At 42.1% G+C, this 16,519-nt stretch overlaps 1 protein-coding gene across 2 annotated transcripts in view; it reads right to left on the bottom strand.

The window, feature by feature from the left end:
- The window catches only part of LOC144755356 (receptor-type tyrosine-protein phosphatase V-like), a 704,907-nt gene that overhangs the window by 187,767 nt on the left and 500,621 nt on the right, over positions 1-16,519 (bottom strand). For both annotated transcript variants that reach the window (XM_078644168.1, XM_078644167.1), the window contains 4 exons: positions 15,377-15,649; positions 8,739-9,011; positions 6,405-6,677; positions 3,991-4,269 (listed from right to left, as the gene is read on the bottom strand). In XM_078644168.1, the coding sequence (XP_078500294.1) occupies positions 3,991-4,269; positions 6,405-6,677; positions 8,739-9,011; positions 15,377-15,649 (1,098 nt within the window). The remainder of the gene's footprint in view (positions 1-3,990; positions 4,270-6,404; positions 6,678-8,738; positions 9,012-15,376; positions 15,650-16,519) is intronic.

Here is a 16,519-nt window from a genome sequence, read left to right as displayed (position 1 = left end):
TTTTTGAAGAAAGGCGTTATAGACGATTGCACCTCTTGGATTTTGCTTGACTACATCAAAGATAAAAATTGTGGCTGTTCTTCCATGTTGTACAAAGTGCTGAATAAGGAGAGCGACCAGTGTTTTACATCAGATTTTAGATGTGTGCTCACAGATCCTCTTCCATACTCCTTGGATGGTTCTGCCCATACAAAACCACTAAGAGGTCACGGTGAAGGGGGAGTTTTTATGCATAAAGATCAGGAGGGAGAATGGAGCTTACCACAGGGCACAATGCATTGGAGGGCAAGGTCGGAGAAGGGCTGCTACGGTTTTTCAAAAATAGAAAGGAAGCCATAGTAGAGTGACACTGACAAAGAGGATATGACGTGTTTCCAGAGGTCAAAAGCACATGCATGGATAGCAAGGAATACAGAGCGGGAATGGTCATTGGAGCAGCGGTGGAGAGCCCAACAGGATGAGATGGCAGGGCGAACCCCGGATGAAACAAGGATGAAGACCCCCCCAAGGGCAGTAAGAGACATTGGGCTGGTACAAATACAAGATAAGGGAGAAAGAGAACAATGTTTGGAAGAGATGGAGGCAAAAATGTCATAGAGGCATCAATAAATTTCATTGGTGCAAAAGGCATGCATGACAATCTTTCAGGGGCGAGAGATTGAGAGTTTGTTGGAAGAGGGATTAGGCAAGTTTTCTTGAATTCAGCAATTAAGAGAAAATAATAATTTGAGAAAATGTATCTTAAAGCAGGAAGGACGTGTGTTGGTGAAGAGGAATTATGTACTTGAGGTTTTTGATGAGGGTGCAGCAGATTTGATTAGGGTTGGCATCGATAAATGGACGCAAGTCGCTTTCCCGGGGGAGAGTTCATGCACGGTGATGGCAAAGTCACTACATAGAAGAATGAAGATACAATAGCATCAGATTCACCAGCTATATCTACAGTGGTTGACAAAGTGGTGCATAGTACTGAAATTTAGTGGTCACAGAGCATAAATTTATGGGATGCACAAACACTTTAAGTTCCCATTTGATGTCTTGTACAAAGGATTTGGCCAGGTAATTATACATAATACCGACTCACCCATAGTTCATTAGACCAGAAGGGGGTTTGTTGATTTATTTCATCAAGAGGGAGACCTGCACTGTGGTGTACTACTGTGTGAACAAAGATGGTGAAGGCAGGGCAAGACTGGCGGTAGCGGACATCGGGTGTTTTCTTGGGAAGCTGGAAGGGTAAGGGCAGGTTTCTCAGTGGTGGGGGCTGGTTTTGTTACAGGGGGGCGGTTTTGAAACAGTGCTGCAATATCGGCCACCAGTAACAAAAGCAGTAATGCACACTTACTTAATCCCACGGGGAGCTGGCCTGACAAAATCGCCAGGGCTGATTTGGGTTCTCAGTCCAGTCCTGGGTGCAGGATTGTGGCAGAGGAGCTGAGAGGGCCAAATCCGATATTAAAAATCAGCATCTCATGTGTTGCTGGTACACCCCAATGCCTTTCTTCTAAAGAGGATACAAAATGGCAGCAACATTTTTGTTGACATTTTACTACAACACTGGTGTGTGCGGTTTCCTGCACTATATTTGAGGAGTTCAGCTTTTTCCTTGACTGGGAGGTGAGATGGAGGTCAGGATGTGCCAATGTTTTGAATTATTTAGTTGATTTCTTCTTCATGGGAGTTGGAGATGGACAGAATGAGTAAGTCATGATTTTCAATAATTTCTTGTTGACAGTTAAATACTTGGGGCTCTCGTTGGTAGGAGAAAAGACTGAAAAAAACAATTATGGTGCTGGTTTGACAAGGATTTGAGTTGGATTCAGAAGTTATGAAAAAGTTTGCCTGGTAAGAAACTGGAAGGCTTAAGAGAGCTTGTGCATGGCATGAACAGATTTATGAAAGTGAGAGCTGGAAAAGTGCTGCAATTGCACACTATAATTTTTACTGTAAAATATTAGTGGTCTGCAGAGTAATGTACATATGTCTGGCCATACATTCGCATGCAGAGAAAAATTGCCTGATGAAAGAGTGTGTTTAAGCAATGGTGTTTGAGATGATTTGAACATTTGGGACACATACGTGTGTGCTTTTAATGGAAAATGTACGTAGCAGGACAAAAAAGCAAGGCACAAGCAATGTGAAATATGCCCATATGCTGATGGGTCATTGGGTTTCATTGTGCATTGGGAAGGGGAATGGTGCCAAAAGAGATCGCCCAACAATTAAATAGCAGGAAATCAGAGTACTGCTCTTCTGTAATTCTCCCCCGTTTTGTTGGATGTAACTATATGGGCTGCTGCTTTGAGCAACTCAAAAATGAGGTTTGCTTCGATAATGCAACAATTGTGCACACTGCAAATATGCAGCAGTAAAAGACTGGTGGTGAAACTGTTTGCTGCAAGCTATGCTTTTTAAATGCTTGGATCTGACTATTGTAATATTGTTTTGAGCATTCCACATACCAGGAGCGTCTAACAAAATAGTTGATGTGTTATCTTGTTCCCAGTGCAGAAGGTTCTGTGGTTTGGGCTGGAGAGAAAAGAGATACACTTGAGTGCCCGAAAACACATTGTAGCTAACCAAGAAACCATTGTTGGAGGCCTCAATCTTTCCCTCCACATGAAACCCTTCAAAACTCTATGTAGGGAATTTGACCCAAGGGTTGCTAAGTCAACATCAATTAAGGAAAAGGTATGGAAAGGGGTTACATGGAATCTATATGTTTAATAGTTGATTGCAAAATCAATAGCTACCTCCACTCTAGCAGGAAAGTGAAATTGCTGATTTTCAAAAGCTTGGAAGGTTGTTTGGAGAGATCTTGTTATTCAGGATGGGAAGGAGTTTTGAATAGGGCTTGATTTGTGACAATGGTATTTGGGGTGTTTTGATTGCAGAGCCAGTAGGTGGTTTGAGTGGAGAGGCTTTATTTTATGAAGAAGTGGATTAGTTATATTCTGGATAGGAAAGAGCAAGGCAGATGTTTGGGGACAGCGGTGGTTAGATGGTGTGCGTGATGCCCTAGGGCCGCTTTAAGTCTGTATAATGAGTTAATGGGTAGTTTGGTCACACATGCAGATGGAAGCATGCAGATGGAAGCAGGGTGCAAGGGTGGCAGGTGCTAGTAGTTCTGAGGAAGTGCTTCTTAAGATACAAGTTGCCTTTGGAAAGCTAGGACACCCATTCCCTATGGATTGGGATGACCACGTAAGCCATGAGAATTGTTGTGACGAGGAAAGATGTGAGAGACTAGGCAGATGAAGTTGAACATTTAAAGGTCATGTGTGTGTGAAAGTTTGCAGTGTATGGAATGGCAGGAAAGAACAGCATTGACTTGCTCTGCTTTGTTCTTTTAAGAGTTACAGAAAGCTCTTGAAAATATGGATTTGTGGCCATTCAATTTTTAATGGGCAGAGAATCATTTGGAATGTATACCAATACGAGTTAAGAATGGCATTAGTAAGGGCTCAGCATTTGAAGGGGCAGGCAGAAAGTTAAAAAGTGTAATGACTTTTTGCAAGAAGATGGGATATGGGACACTTTCTCATCTGAATATACCTTACAACAGACCATAGGTGACAGAATTATGCATCTTCTGGGAGAAATATTGCTGGTGGCAGGAGAAGAGAAAGAAAAAGTCAAGGAGAAATTCTGTTGATCATATGATTTCCATTTGGACAATAAGATATGATTGGGCAGAACTGTCCCTGAGGAGCAGGTAATGAACAAGAAGAAGAGGAACATGTCCCATTTGTGCGGCAGGCAAATGCAAGATTGATCAAAATTGTGAGAAGCTATATTCATATTTTCATGGTTTAAGAGGTAAAGTTTGAAAAAGAAATTGTTACTACCTCAAGGAAAGAAATCGTTATACACTAATGAGTTGGTGCCCGAGCTTCATTTACCATCCTATCGAATGGTATCTAAATGAAAGTGACCTGAGCTTTCAGCCAAATAACCCATTGGAAACTCATCAATACGCCCTGCTCGTACCTTCCGGGGAAGTGTTGCACAGAAGGGTCACGGTCCGGCTTCTCATGCCATTGCTTCCGAGAAGAGTTAGTCCAATCTGGTAGGAGGTGTTTGGCGCCAAGTTCCGCATGCTCGCCTCCCTCTCCATGGTCATCATACTCAGGACAGGTATGCGGATCCTTTCGGACAGCTTCTCGACCTCCAGCCAGCAGGAGTCTGTATCTTCCCGTGGTTGAGACCAGTTCAGGTACAGCCCCGTTTCATTGGACCAGCAGAGTGGTGACGTTACAGGGTTCGGCTCTGAAAAATTAGATGCATGTTAAACAAGGTTCCAAAACCAGAAAACACATACTATGATCCCAATTTCTGTGCACACCCATGTTTGCTCAGGGATCAGAATTAAAAGTTAGGTGTTTATCACACTACGAAATTACAGCAAATCCTGTTAAATTTCAGCAAGCCAAACCTGCTGTTATTTAACAAGACAAAATACCAGGTCATGTCTATTTTGGTGCACCAAACACAAACATACATTTGTTATGCTCCATTCTTAGGAAAAACTTGAAATAAGTCTATTTATTGTACTTGACGAATTCTGACTCCTTTGGAATCAGACGTCTTTGGGTGTGATAAATGTCGCACCAGACACTGGCTCTTGTAAAGTTCTCAGTGTTTGAAGCCACTACATCCATTGGCCATGACTCTGGCAAAATCTTGTATATGCAGATATGCTGCAATTACTCACCGGAGATTGTAATGCCGCCTGCTTACTGTTTCTTATATCTTACACACAGATATATTTTAAAAATAAAATAAGATACAGTAAATGATTGCCCACATAAATGGGTTTAGGATCTTATAATGGTGCTTCTTTACTTCCTGGTTTCTAACCTCAAACAAATAGATAAGTCTAATTTATGTCACACTTGACAGACATCATGTAGAACATTGAAGAACCATTAGCACCATGCACTTTCATGGAGTCTCGGCCATTTCCACAACATTGTCTTAACACATCTCAATAGAGTTACAGCCGGTCCCATTCAACTGGCTTTTCACTCCGCAAAAAAATCTCAAACGTCCCTAAATTATTAACTTCTTTCACCTTACTGCAGACCGTGGGAAAGACATAGCACTTGCTTCTTACACTTACATATGGCTTTAAACGACCAATTGAAAAGCGCTTCTTTACCACATGGAATAATTATCCACTGAAGAGTGATTGACTGCTTCTTGACCACAAGGGACAACCTGCTAACAGCAAAGTCTTCAACTCTTTAAAAAAATCCAGATGACTGACCATTCGTCACAGATCCAAAGATCAACAACTTGCCACTTGCGTTAGGAGCAACAGCTCATTTGAATCTAAGCAAACGGCTGCGCCAATTTAAGGGTGAGCTTACTTTGCTATGTACTGGTTGTGCAAAGTATTGCAGCTAGCCTGAACAATTGCCAATTGCAGTGTATTGCGAAAGCTTCAGCCTGCAGAATACTGTTTTGACTTCCTATGCATCAGGTACAAAACATTTAAATGTAATATGCAGTCCTACAGACAACTAATGTACGCAAGCAAGGGCATGGAAAAGGTGTTTCTGGTTTTTAATGGTAGAGACAATGGGCATTGCAATGTACCATCTATCAATATACAACGTATACTTTTTCAGTGGTGTAGCCTACATGATACAGTGACTCTAGCCACATCATAACACTGCACATAAGACCGCAAATATAGGATTGCCAATTCTGTCTACAGTGGAAGGATGTAGTGATGGACCCATGTGGGTGGCAAGAGACAAGTCTTCATTAATAAGTGTCCCCCGTTCCTTACCACAAGGTACAATGACAAACGGGATCCCAATAAGTCCAAAGAGATTTGTTGTCATAGTCGAGAACTTCTCTCTTTCTCACTATAAGTTTCAAAATAAGTTGCTGTATCCAGCAGAAAATGGCAACAAGACAAGACTATAAGCAGTTGGCCGAGTTCAGATAAGATGATTCAATAAGCCAAAATCTCAGTGGATCATCCGCATATGTGAAAACTCCAGCTAATATAACATGAGTTTGGGCAATAGCCTCAGAAGAACAATGAATAATGCTGGTCTCAAGGCGGAACCTTGGGCACCCCTTATGTCACTGCCTGTGCAGCTGAGGCAAAGGGAAACAAACTCTCAACTATTCTAAAGAAATGGATGCCTGCCACCTCAAAGGAGAATCTCTCCCTTCCCTTCCCCTTTATCCTTCCTTATTTTCCTCCATACATCTTTAAATGCTCTCCCTATACATCATTTAATTTAAATTGAATGGCAGACACATATTGTCCTTTATTCAAGCAAATTAACTGGTTTTAGACCTAACAAGCAATTCATGTTCAAGTGAGTCAAAAAACAGCCATCACGCAGCTCATTCTGTCTCTATGCCGTGAAGCATGCACTTACCGACTGGCACCAAGGAACGCCTTGAAGAGTTGTGGTAAGGTCCCACCACAGAACTAACTGACACAGAATAATTTCTGCCCGGGACCAGACCTTGAAAGGCATGCTGGGATTCTTCTTTGCCTAGCGTCTGGTTCTTCGTTGCGGTCTGATCCCAGAGATCCAAAAGCCAGGCATTGTAGTGATCCAGGATCCCGCCAGACCTGCTCCATGATAGTACCAGCACCGTGTTGTTCTCTTCTATCACGACAGATACATTCTGTGGTGCCAGCGGGTCTGGAGGACAAAAAGAAGACATCAGGCAAGATGACAGCAGGCCTGCTGGAAGGATCTACCTATCCTACGTTGTGCACCGGCGAAGGTCATGCAGGGTCCCACTGTGAATGTCTACCAGGGGTTAACAAAGTTCGGCTGCTTAGTATTTGCCCAACGTTCTCAAATTCATATTACATCACACAATACGTTTACTAACTAAACTCAACGTTTTGCATTCTGATAACATACACTTTGTTGCTTCAATGTCATACATAGGCTTTTCTGCAAACACAGAAATACAACATATGGACCAAAAGTAGATTTTATCACTATTCACATAATGTGCTGCTCGAGTTTGCAAGGTAAGATACGATAAGACAACCACTCAGCGCGAGGCAGCGCTACCTGATGAAGGGAGGCATGGACCAGGGGCACAGTGAGTGAGATCAAATAATCTCACTTTAGAAGTGTGGACAATGTCTTCCATAGCGTTCTGTCACACATAGTTAAAGGTGAAACAGGTTCCCATCACAGGCCTTGCATTCTACCAAGACGGGTCTGCAGCACACTCAAAAGGCAAGAGGTCATTCAGCGTCACATTACTAAAGTGGAATCTAGCATGCACACAAAATAGAGTATCGCACAATCATCTTGCACTTCTGGGCAACCCTGATAAAACTGGTTCTAATATATTCAGAAGGGGAAGTCAGATATTATGCGATGGTGGGCTGGGCAACTTTTGCTTTGGGAGAGGTCACAACAGCTCACATCACTATTTTGCATCACGTTGAAAGATCTGGGCTTCAGAGAAATGTACTGAGAAGTGGGGCTAAACAATCAGATAAGCTACGTCAAGATCATTTAAGAATGCAAAAACAAATGATTATTTGCTGGCAAAGTTAGCACAGAATATTGGTCTGGAACAATATGTATTCATCACGTGACCAATTATTCCATTATTTTCATTTAATTCACTTAACAATCGTTCTGATTGCTCATACCAAACAACCACTGGTAATTGATCAAGATAGGAATATTAACCATATAACGATCACCACATAATCAGCTTAACAACGTCTACATGCTGTTATTCAAACATGTCCCCAAATCGTCAAGAAATGTTCCCATTAGCTAGTTTAGAGTTTACTATCCCATACATTTTATTAAGTGGCATTCAGTTGGTGTGAGGGATCATGGTGAGTGGCAGAGCCACAGACTTACTGCCAGAAATTAGAACTGTAGTAGTGGTAGCTACTTGTTGTGTCTCTTTGGTTGAGTTGTTAGTTCGCAAGCACACATCAAATGAGCAATGACAGTGATGAGCCGTTCATAACCCACTCTTGCTCTCACTTACGCGCTGCCAGAAATGGATAGCAAGCACCCTTACTGCCTCCGTTCGGAGCACCGGACACAGCTGAAACACCCACATGCCGTAGGTCACGGTGTGAGATGGATTCCCTTCTCACGGCATGTACAACTATAAGGGTTTAGCTTTTAAGGTGTACACCATGGAATGAGTGAAAGGGAATGTTAGTGTAATAGTTGATAGCAGAGGTCACATAGAGTAAATGAAGAATCAATGGAAGATGAATGGTAAATACAAATTCCGACAGGCTGTTATTAAAGCATGAATTCTTCTCATCATGGCCTCTTCCAGTGAGCTCAGGGAGCGCTGGATTTAGCTATGACCTGCACCGCAATGCTTATAGTCTGATGAATGGAGCTTCTTCAGTAGTACAGACCAAGCTCTTTTCCCTTAGTGAAGATGCGACTTTTGCAAGAGGCAAACATGCCAAGCCTCTTCCAGAGAGGCTGTAGACCACAGTATACTCAAAGGTCACCCAAAGAGTAACATGGGCCATATCACTCTCTGGGGCCCTGGAAAGGGCTGGGAAACCCAGTGCTATACGTGAGGTTATCCTCCTTCCTGTATATTATATTATGTCACACTCGGTCTCATCGCACCAAGCATAAGCCTCAAGGTATTCGATGCACAGACAATCATTAGACCAACGCACGTCCATTACCACCCAAAGGAGCTTCAGTGCATGGAAGCCCAATCTATAACATACAAGGACTCACAAGTCCAGTCGGTGACGTTTTCTGCCGATGTAGAGTAGGGTCCAGCCTTTGCCGCTAACTCAATGTTATACTTGTTTCCAGGAGTCAGTCTGGAGAAGAGGAAATCTCTGGAATGTTTCCCAAGAGTTGCTTTTCTTGAAATGGTACCCGATCTTGCATCGTAGAGTAATGCGACATATGCATCTCGCTCGCCTGCAGCGTGATCCCACAATGCTTGCAGCCTATAGGAGTTAGCCTTGTTCGTGGCACTCACTTTGCGTGGCGCTAAAGGATCTAGAAAGAGAACAAAATGACAAAAGCACATACATTCAGAGCAATTCGTAGCATCTCTGAATTGTATTTATCAAATCATTAAAATAAAAACTCTATAAGCATCAAAAACACAACACAATTGTACTGGTCATGAATGGCTAGTGAAGACTTCAATAAGCTTGCAGGACCTTAGTTCTTCCAATGTAACCCACTGACAGCAGTAGATTGCAGAACAAGAGTTTCCTCGCACAATAGCAGTGAGTCTCTCTCTGTCTGGTGTTAAAACCTTTTGCAACTTGCTTGTACAAAAAGAAGATGCACAAAGCTATCAGTAAAACTCGCTGCTCTTTTGGCTTTAAATGCCCATAGCCATTTATGGATCAGTTTATTCAGATTGATAAAAAAATACACCATTTACCACAGAGACTCTGCAAAAGTAGATTACAGTATAAAACAGAACTCGAGACATTTATTAAAGTTGCTAACTACAGTAGCAAGCATAGAATGCATCTAGTCCTGGTTGAACTACTAAAATATGTTTAAAAACGCCGATACTCAAACGATTCAGGCTAGCACTGATCCAGGTTTAATAGGTATGACGTCATGCCTTCCAATACCATAAACAGATTAACCTAATTCTTGATGGGTAATCACATTTGGTCTTTCCCTTACCAAAAAGGCTCTATATAAAAGGAGTGTTTTCACTGGTTGGTGGTTCTACGGCAAGGTTGATTACTTTGGTAGACCTGACATGGATTGGCAACGATTGAGTGGCAGTGATCGATTGGCAGTGATGGCATTGCACCATTTTGGATTTGTACGTTTCCTCTCCATTTTAGGGACGGGGTGGGGTACTCTTTATCTTTGAATCCTGCTCCTAGGCAGCAGTCTATCACTCCTCTCACACACAGGTGTAGGGAAAAGAATGCATTGTCTCTTAAGATTTTGCCAATATCGACTGTATGCTCCTTGAGTCTTGAAATGTATCAAGGGGTTCAGACATCCGGGCTCTTTGATCCCTCACAGCAGACTATCTGACCAAGTAGCAGGCAGTATACCCCTCAAGCTCGGCAGGGAAGGGAGAGTGTGTGCGTGCGTGTGTGTGAGTGTGCGCGCGTTTGATGCACGCTTGCACTCATGGTGCTTATGTTGTAGGTATCTGGTTGTTCCTGTTCTGTGGGCGAGGAAGGAATGCACTGTTGCTGCAAAGGCACCGCCTCTTCTGCTGCATTTAATAGCGAATTTTGAGAAAACATTTGTTCCTATCCAAAGGATTATGCTTCTGATTTCTAATTACTTTTTTCTGGGAGGTGGTTAATCAAAGGGGCAGAGATTCCACTCCTGGCAAGAGGTCCCACAACGGTCCTCTTGACTAGCTGGCCTGGTGAGGTCTGAAACGTTGTACTCTCTTAGTCCTTTTAGACCAATACAATGTCTAGTCCAGTAAACACTTCCATCTTGCAGCCCGCACTATTTTCCCATGTGCTTAAGTGCTAAACCCTCACTTCACACTCCATGCTGTTGTCTCTCTCCACTACCCTTAAAGTTCCCACGCTGCACGGGGACATGAGGACCACAGCGATGCGTCTATAATGTTCTCTCCATTGAACCCCCCTCAGCAATGAAAAGTATCTGCTCCCCCCACAAAGACCAAGTGTGATCACCCATCAAGATTGAAGTTAAACTGTTTATGTTCTTGGATGGTATGACGTCATACCTATTACACCAGGATCTGTCTGTTCTTTTGGGAGTGTCTGCGTTGTAAAATATTTCGATACAGTCCGCCTAGGCTTAGGTGCGTTTTGTGTTTGCTACTGCAGTTATCATCCACATTCATAAACGCCTCACCAGTTCTGGCTGAGAAAATGTACTTTTGCACAGTCTCGGTGGTCTTAGAGGGGCTATAAAATACCAGGTTACATTCGCACGGATGGGGCTCAAGGTCAGGCTCTGAGCAACACAATCCGTGCCTCTTCCCTCCCCCCCCCACCCCCCCACAGGGGGACCTGAACAGCACTGGCGCAGAGCACTGGGAAAGGGTGGAGTTGTGCTGTCAAGTTAAACTGGAATACAAGATTTCCTTTGCGTAGGCACACGTTACAGTCTTTCTCTTATCATACAAGTAGTAGTTACATGTAACATATCCCACAAATATAGCTGCAATATGCTTATGATGTATGAGTAGAGAAATATCTAGGTTAAGTGATAACAATATGTGAACAAACCTATCGCCTGCCAGTGACAATTTTGACCTTAATTCTCTCGTGGAAGTATTTAAAAAGAGTAAATATTTATAGAAATTAGCGATAAAAAAAAGAATATTACAAAACTCACCTTTCACAGATGAATCATTTTGTGTCAAAGTTGCAGAATCGAAGGTGGACACAGTAGTGAATTTCAATCATTCTAAAGGTCACCTGCCAGAATAACTGCACTAACAAGCACACTCGAAAGTGAAAGCGGTCTGCCATATTTGCACTTTGAAATCATTATTCTGAGATCACTGGCAGGTATTATAAACCACTCATGATCTCGAAATAAATAGATTATTAGCTGGACAAGCAGAAAGAAACTGGACTCTGGCGGTGACAGTCTATGGGCACTGCCTTCACTCAGCTAAAGCTAATAGACTGAATCTCTGACATGCTTACGTCCCACATAAACATCAATTCCAAGATTAAGGCTTCTCTTTTACTCTGATATCATAGATTCCATCTTCGTGAAGTAGGTGATGGACATCTACACGGAGAGGGCAGAATGCATTTCGAAGGCTCCATTGTGGTACAGACGGGTTACGTCTGCCTGACCAGATTAGCCTGCGAAGGGCTTGCAATATAGGCTTAAATCTGGGTGTATTCAGTTATTAGTTCAGCCTAAACAATAACAAGCATTTGCAATGCAATAGGTCTCGCATATCCCGAGTTTGAGCTATTGACATTGAAAATAACAGCGTCTTTTATTTTTGTTTTCGTTTCTAAAACAAAGAAAAGGCATTGTCATGCCTAATTGCCCAAACATCACCCCCTTGGCCCTCTTGTAGAGGCTCCATTGACCCTCTCGACCGAAGTCCACTTCCGGTCACATCAAGCCGCATTTTAACCTCTACCATTGAATATTGGGTCATAAAATACTTTTTTTATTAACTCTCTTGGTCCGTTAAGGCTGGTTTTATTGCACTAAAGAAAATGTTAGCCATGCAGGTATGGTATAAATGACAGGCATTGATTGCTTTAATTTATCATAAAGGTGAGCAGATTTATTAAAATGCAATCATTTCGGTGTGAAAGACGGACATTGTTTCTATCTCTAATCTGCAGTACACTCACATAGCTCAGATAGCAGACCAATGAAGTTGTAATGAAAACAAATAAACTAGTAAGATTGAGCAATTTCCAACACTAATATAGCACACATTATTGGGCACCATCTCCCTAGGGTTGCTCCATAACAGACACAATGGCCCTCTTTTCTTACACGGGCCAGTAATCCTTATATAGGTATAAAGGGCATTAGATATCCAAGTGGAACTACCACTGGTGCAGCAATACTTTACCCTTTAGCCACATAAAGTTTCCACACAGATAGGGTGGACAGTTAGCTGTAGCTGACGTCTGCGCATTCAAACATGTATAAGATGAAACCATTTGTGGTCTATTAGCGTATGTCTGAAAGCCCAACAGCAAAATTAAAGTAACAGGGTCACATCACACTCATTGAGCGAGGGATCAGATACGTCACATTCAGATTGTCAATGTGTATATTTAATTGAAAACAAGAGCGGTGGGATTGTGTAAGACCAAGCACAATTTCCCAAACACTTCTCGACTCTAAAGATCGAACAGTGGGAAGGTATAGATGTACATATGAATTAGCAAGTCCATAGAACTGGAAAATGCTTCATAAATCAAAGAATAAACGAAAGGACAATGCAAAACAGTAACTCTCGGCAGACCACAAGGAGAGCGTCTTTCCATAAACATCAGATCAGGCAGCTAAAATGATTACTGTGGTGATCTTATAGCGGTTACCTGTGGTGTGTATAATTACAGGCTGCCGCTGGAAACGTGCCCACTATCCCCAGCAATAAAAGGACCTGCAGCGTGCCAAGACAGACAGACAATGGAGAGGACAGCCACCTGACGAGCGCCCAGGAGGATCAGCCGAGGAGCCTAATGCAAACAAGTGCCGACCAGCCCACCGCCTCGTGAGAAGGGAAAAGTGAAGAGACGCAGCGAGCATGACTAGCAACAGACGACGAGTCCAGTCCGGGTGGGCGAGGCCTAACGGAGACACGGCGGTCATCAAAAAGCCTCACTTTCAATCGGAGGCCAGCGTTTACCATAAAGGATGAAGTGTGACAATGAAAAGCATGGGCGGAGCTACGACCTCATTTCCGAAAGCAACCCGACGACAATAGACCTTGCAGTGCGTACAGCACATGCGCTGCAACGCTAGGCGAGACCTAAAAAACAGCCCATCTGAAGACCCTTCCAGAGTGGTGAAAGATGCACTGACTCATAGTAGAAAGGACTATAGTCCAGTGTTTAATTGCTAACAAGAAAATGTTCCAGGGCCCTTATCATAAACCCACTGCAACTTGTGCTACTCATTGCCCCTGCCAGCACTTCCAATGATAATGCCTACACAACTACAAGACATCACACTCCTAACAATGTGAGAATACAGAATATTGCAGGGCCCCAAAGCTGCAAGAATGGCTTGGGCAGCAGGCATTAGTCATTTTTAATGTACATTGAATTAAAATACAACTGTAGTTGTGCTGATCTGTCAATTAGACAGACAGCACCACCATGTGGCAGACTCATAAGCGCCGATGTTGACAATTAAGTTCTGGTGCGCCAGCACAAGAAACCACCGGCTTAACCACGGAATTATCCCTCCACGAAAATATGTTGAAATATTCCAAACGGTTCTGAAAAGGCTAAACATAACAAAATAGAACAACTAATTGTAGCAAGTGAGAAGGTTTCACGGAAAAACCACTTAACACTTTAAATCTGCAGCTAGCTAAATTTGCTGTTGAATGCCTGACCATCAGTTATTTTTAGGCTGGGATGCTTCACAAAGATCCGGGATGTTTCATCTGAATGCTTAGGCTTCCAGGAACATATGGTTTACTAGAGAAAGGAAAGAGGTCCCAATTTTGACTTTCATGGTGAAGACACTTTCATCCTGCACGGAATGACAGAAGTGGTCAGTGGACTCGAAAATGTAAGCACTGTCCTGCCAAATTGGCATTACTCGTGAAGTGTTCACACAGATTACTGATTCAATAAAAATAAATCAGCTCACACCACGGCGTTGGATTAAAAGTTTAAGGAGTCAAAAGTTAATAGATAAAGATGTCATGTGGGTATAATGATTTTAGGGAAATGGGCATTTAATAACATTCCACATGAAACAAACACTGGTAATCGACACCATCTCTCACTGGAGAAAGAAAAGACGACTTGATAGTAGGATTTCATTATTGTCAACTAATGTTTAAAAATCAAATTCTCTATTGCATGTGTGTATTTGACAAAGTATTTTGTAGCGATTTTGTACACAAAATATCTCAGGGTTTTTGCTTAGTCTCCGCTCTGTATTTTGGGGCTGTAGAGTGAACAGTTTGGGTAACCACATTCACTTTTATGAAATACATGAATCTCCCATGAAACAAATCTGGTTTTCTTTGCGTGAACCGCTTGTCTAATACTAGAGGCATCTGGAGTGAGCAGGTAGCTTTCATCGGTGGATAGTAGCCTCTCATCCCCACACACTCACCCTGATCTATAGCACTTTCATTTGCCACAAATCAAAATTATGCAACTCTCTTAAAGAAAAAAAAAGCCTCATAATTTACGGGATCAATAAATACATAATAATATAAATTGTATGTATTTATTTAATGCATTTTTATAAAGCGCGGACTTTACCCGAATGTGCCAGAGCACTGTACAATAGAACCAGTTACGTTACATGAGAGAACTGTTACAAAAATGGAACAAAAAAAAATAGCAGGCCATAGAATCAAAACAACGCAGGCAAAAGGAACACAATATCAAACACAACAAGCACAGAATGTACAAACAAAAATATAAATATATATGACAAATTTACAATGACTAAAGAACTTCCTGGCGAAAAATAGCAGGCCATAGGATCAAAACAACGCAGGCAAAAGGAACACAATATCAAACACAACAAGCACAGAATCTACAAACAAAAATATAAATATATATGACAAATTTACAATGACTAAAGAACTTCCTGGCGAAAAATAGCAGGCCATAGGATCAAAAGAACGCAGGCAAAAGGAACACAATATCAAATACAGCAAGCACAGAATGTACAAACAAAAATGAAAGCAGCGCTGTACTTACATGTCCAGTCTGAGACAATCGCTGCTGGAGATGCATAGGGCCCTGCGATGGCAGAAATCTCAACGCTGTACTTGCTCCCCGATGTCAACCCAGAGAAGGTGTAGTTATGTGTGCCCCTTCCAACAGAGGCCCTCTTCTTGATGTGGTTGGCGGGACTATCATATAGGATTACCAGGTAGCTGTCTCTCTCCCCCTCAACATCTTCCCAGAATACATGCAGGTTGTTCGTGCTGCCCAAGTTATTCACCTGGACACCAGATGGTGCTAAGGGGTCTGTGTGAATAAAGGAAAGAGTGTTAAATCCCGAAAAATCATGTGTGGTAAAACATTTCCAAGTACAGAGGAGTGAGACTGCATCTTCCTGTTTGACGAAAGTTTTTATCAAAAATACAAGAATTCATGTAAGGTACCATTAGGATATCAATTTAATCAAGTCTTGAAAGGAAATACCACTAAACAGTAAACATTATCCAAAACAGGTTTCAAATTAGAAATTATGATTTTGCAACACATAGGTCAAACTGCTTGAAGGCTGCAGTTTAGAATCGTGAATATATATTGCACTGCCTCCTAAAAATGTTGTAACTATTTTGTGAAACTTTATCACTTCCCTGATGAAGATCCTATGCAAAATGATACATCAAGCTGAACATCCGCCACCTTCTTGCTTCTCATCTATTGGCTCCCCGGCAAATTCACCCCTTATTTTGCAGATGCTCTTCTGAGTTCAATATCAGCCATTATGCTAGACTATGAAAATGTTGCATCCTATGAAAGCTCAACAACTGCTGTGACAAATTAGCACAATGCCAACAGTCATACCTACTTGCTAATCAAGGACTGTCATTGTATTTATATAGCGCTTTCTACCGCTGACAAGACATTGAGCTGCTTATTAACGAGTAGAATATTGCTCTGGAACCGAAAGGTGGATTAGTTGTGGATTAGTAGGGAGAAATATAAATTGATATTGGGCGTGAGGGGAGTAGTAGACATGCAAGTCTGTTTGTTAGGTGGACCAATAGGACAAAGGATGGCCAGAGAAGGGAAGAGTTTGAAATGATTATTTAGGAGTTCATAGTGGTAAAAGAGGTTTTAAATGAGTCAGAGAGCCTGTTAGTTGGAAGAGTAGGATAACGGATG

Source organism: Lissotriton helveticus, chromosome 5_1 (genome assembly GCF_964261635.1).
Source record: "Lissotriton helveticus chromosome 5_1, aLisHel1.1, whole genome shotgun sequence".
Taxonomy (NCBI): domain Eukaryota; kingdom Metazoa; phylum Chordata; class Amphibia; order Caudata; family Salamandridae; genus Lissotriton; species Lissotriton helveticus.
Note: the sequence above shows the minus strand (reverse complement) of the source record. Positions and strands in the feature narration are given on the sequence as shown.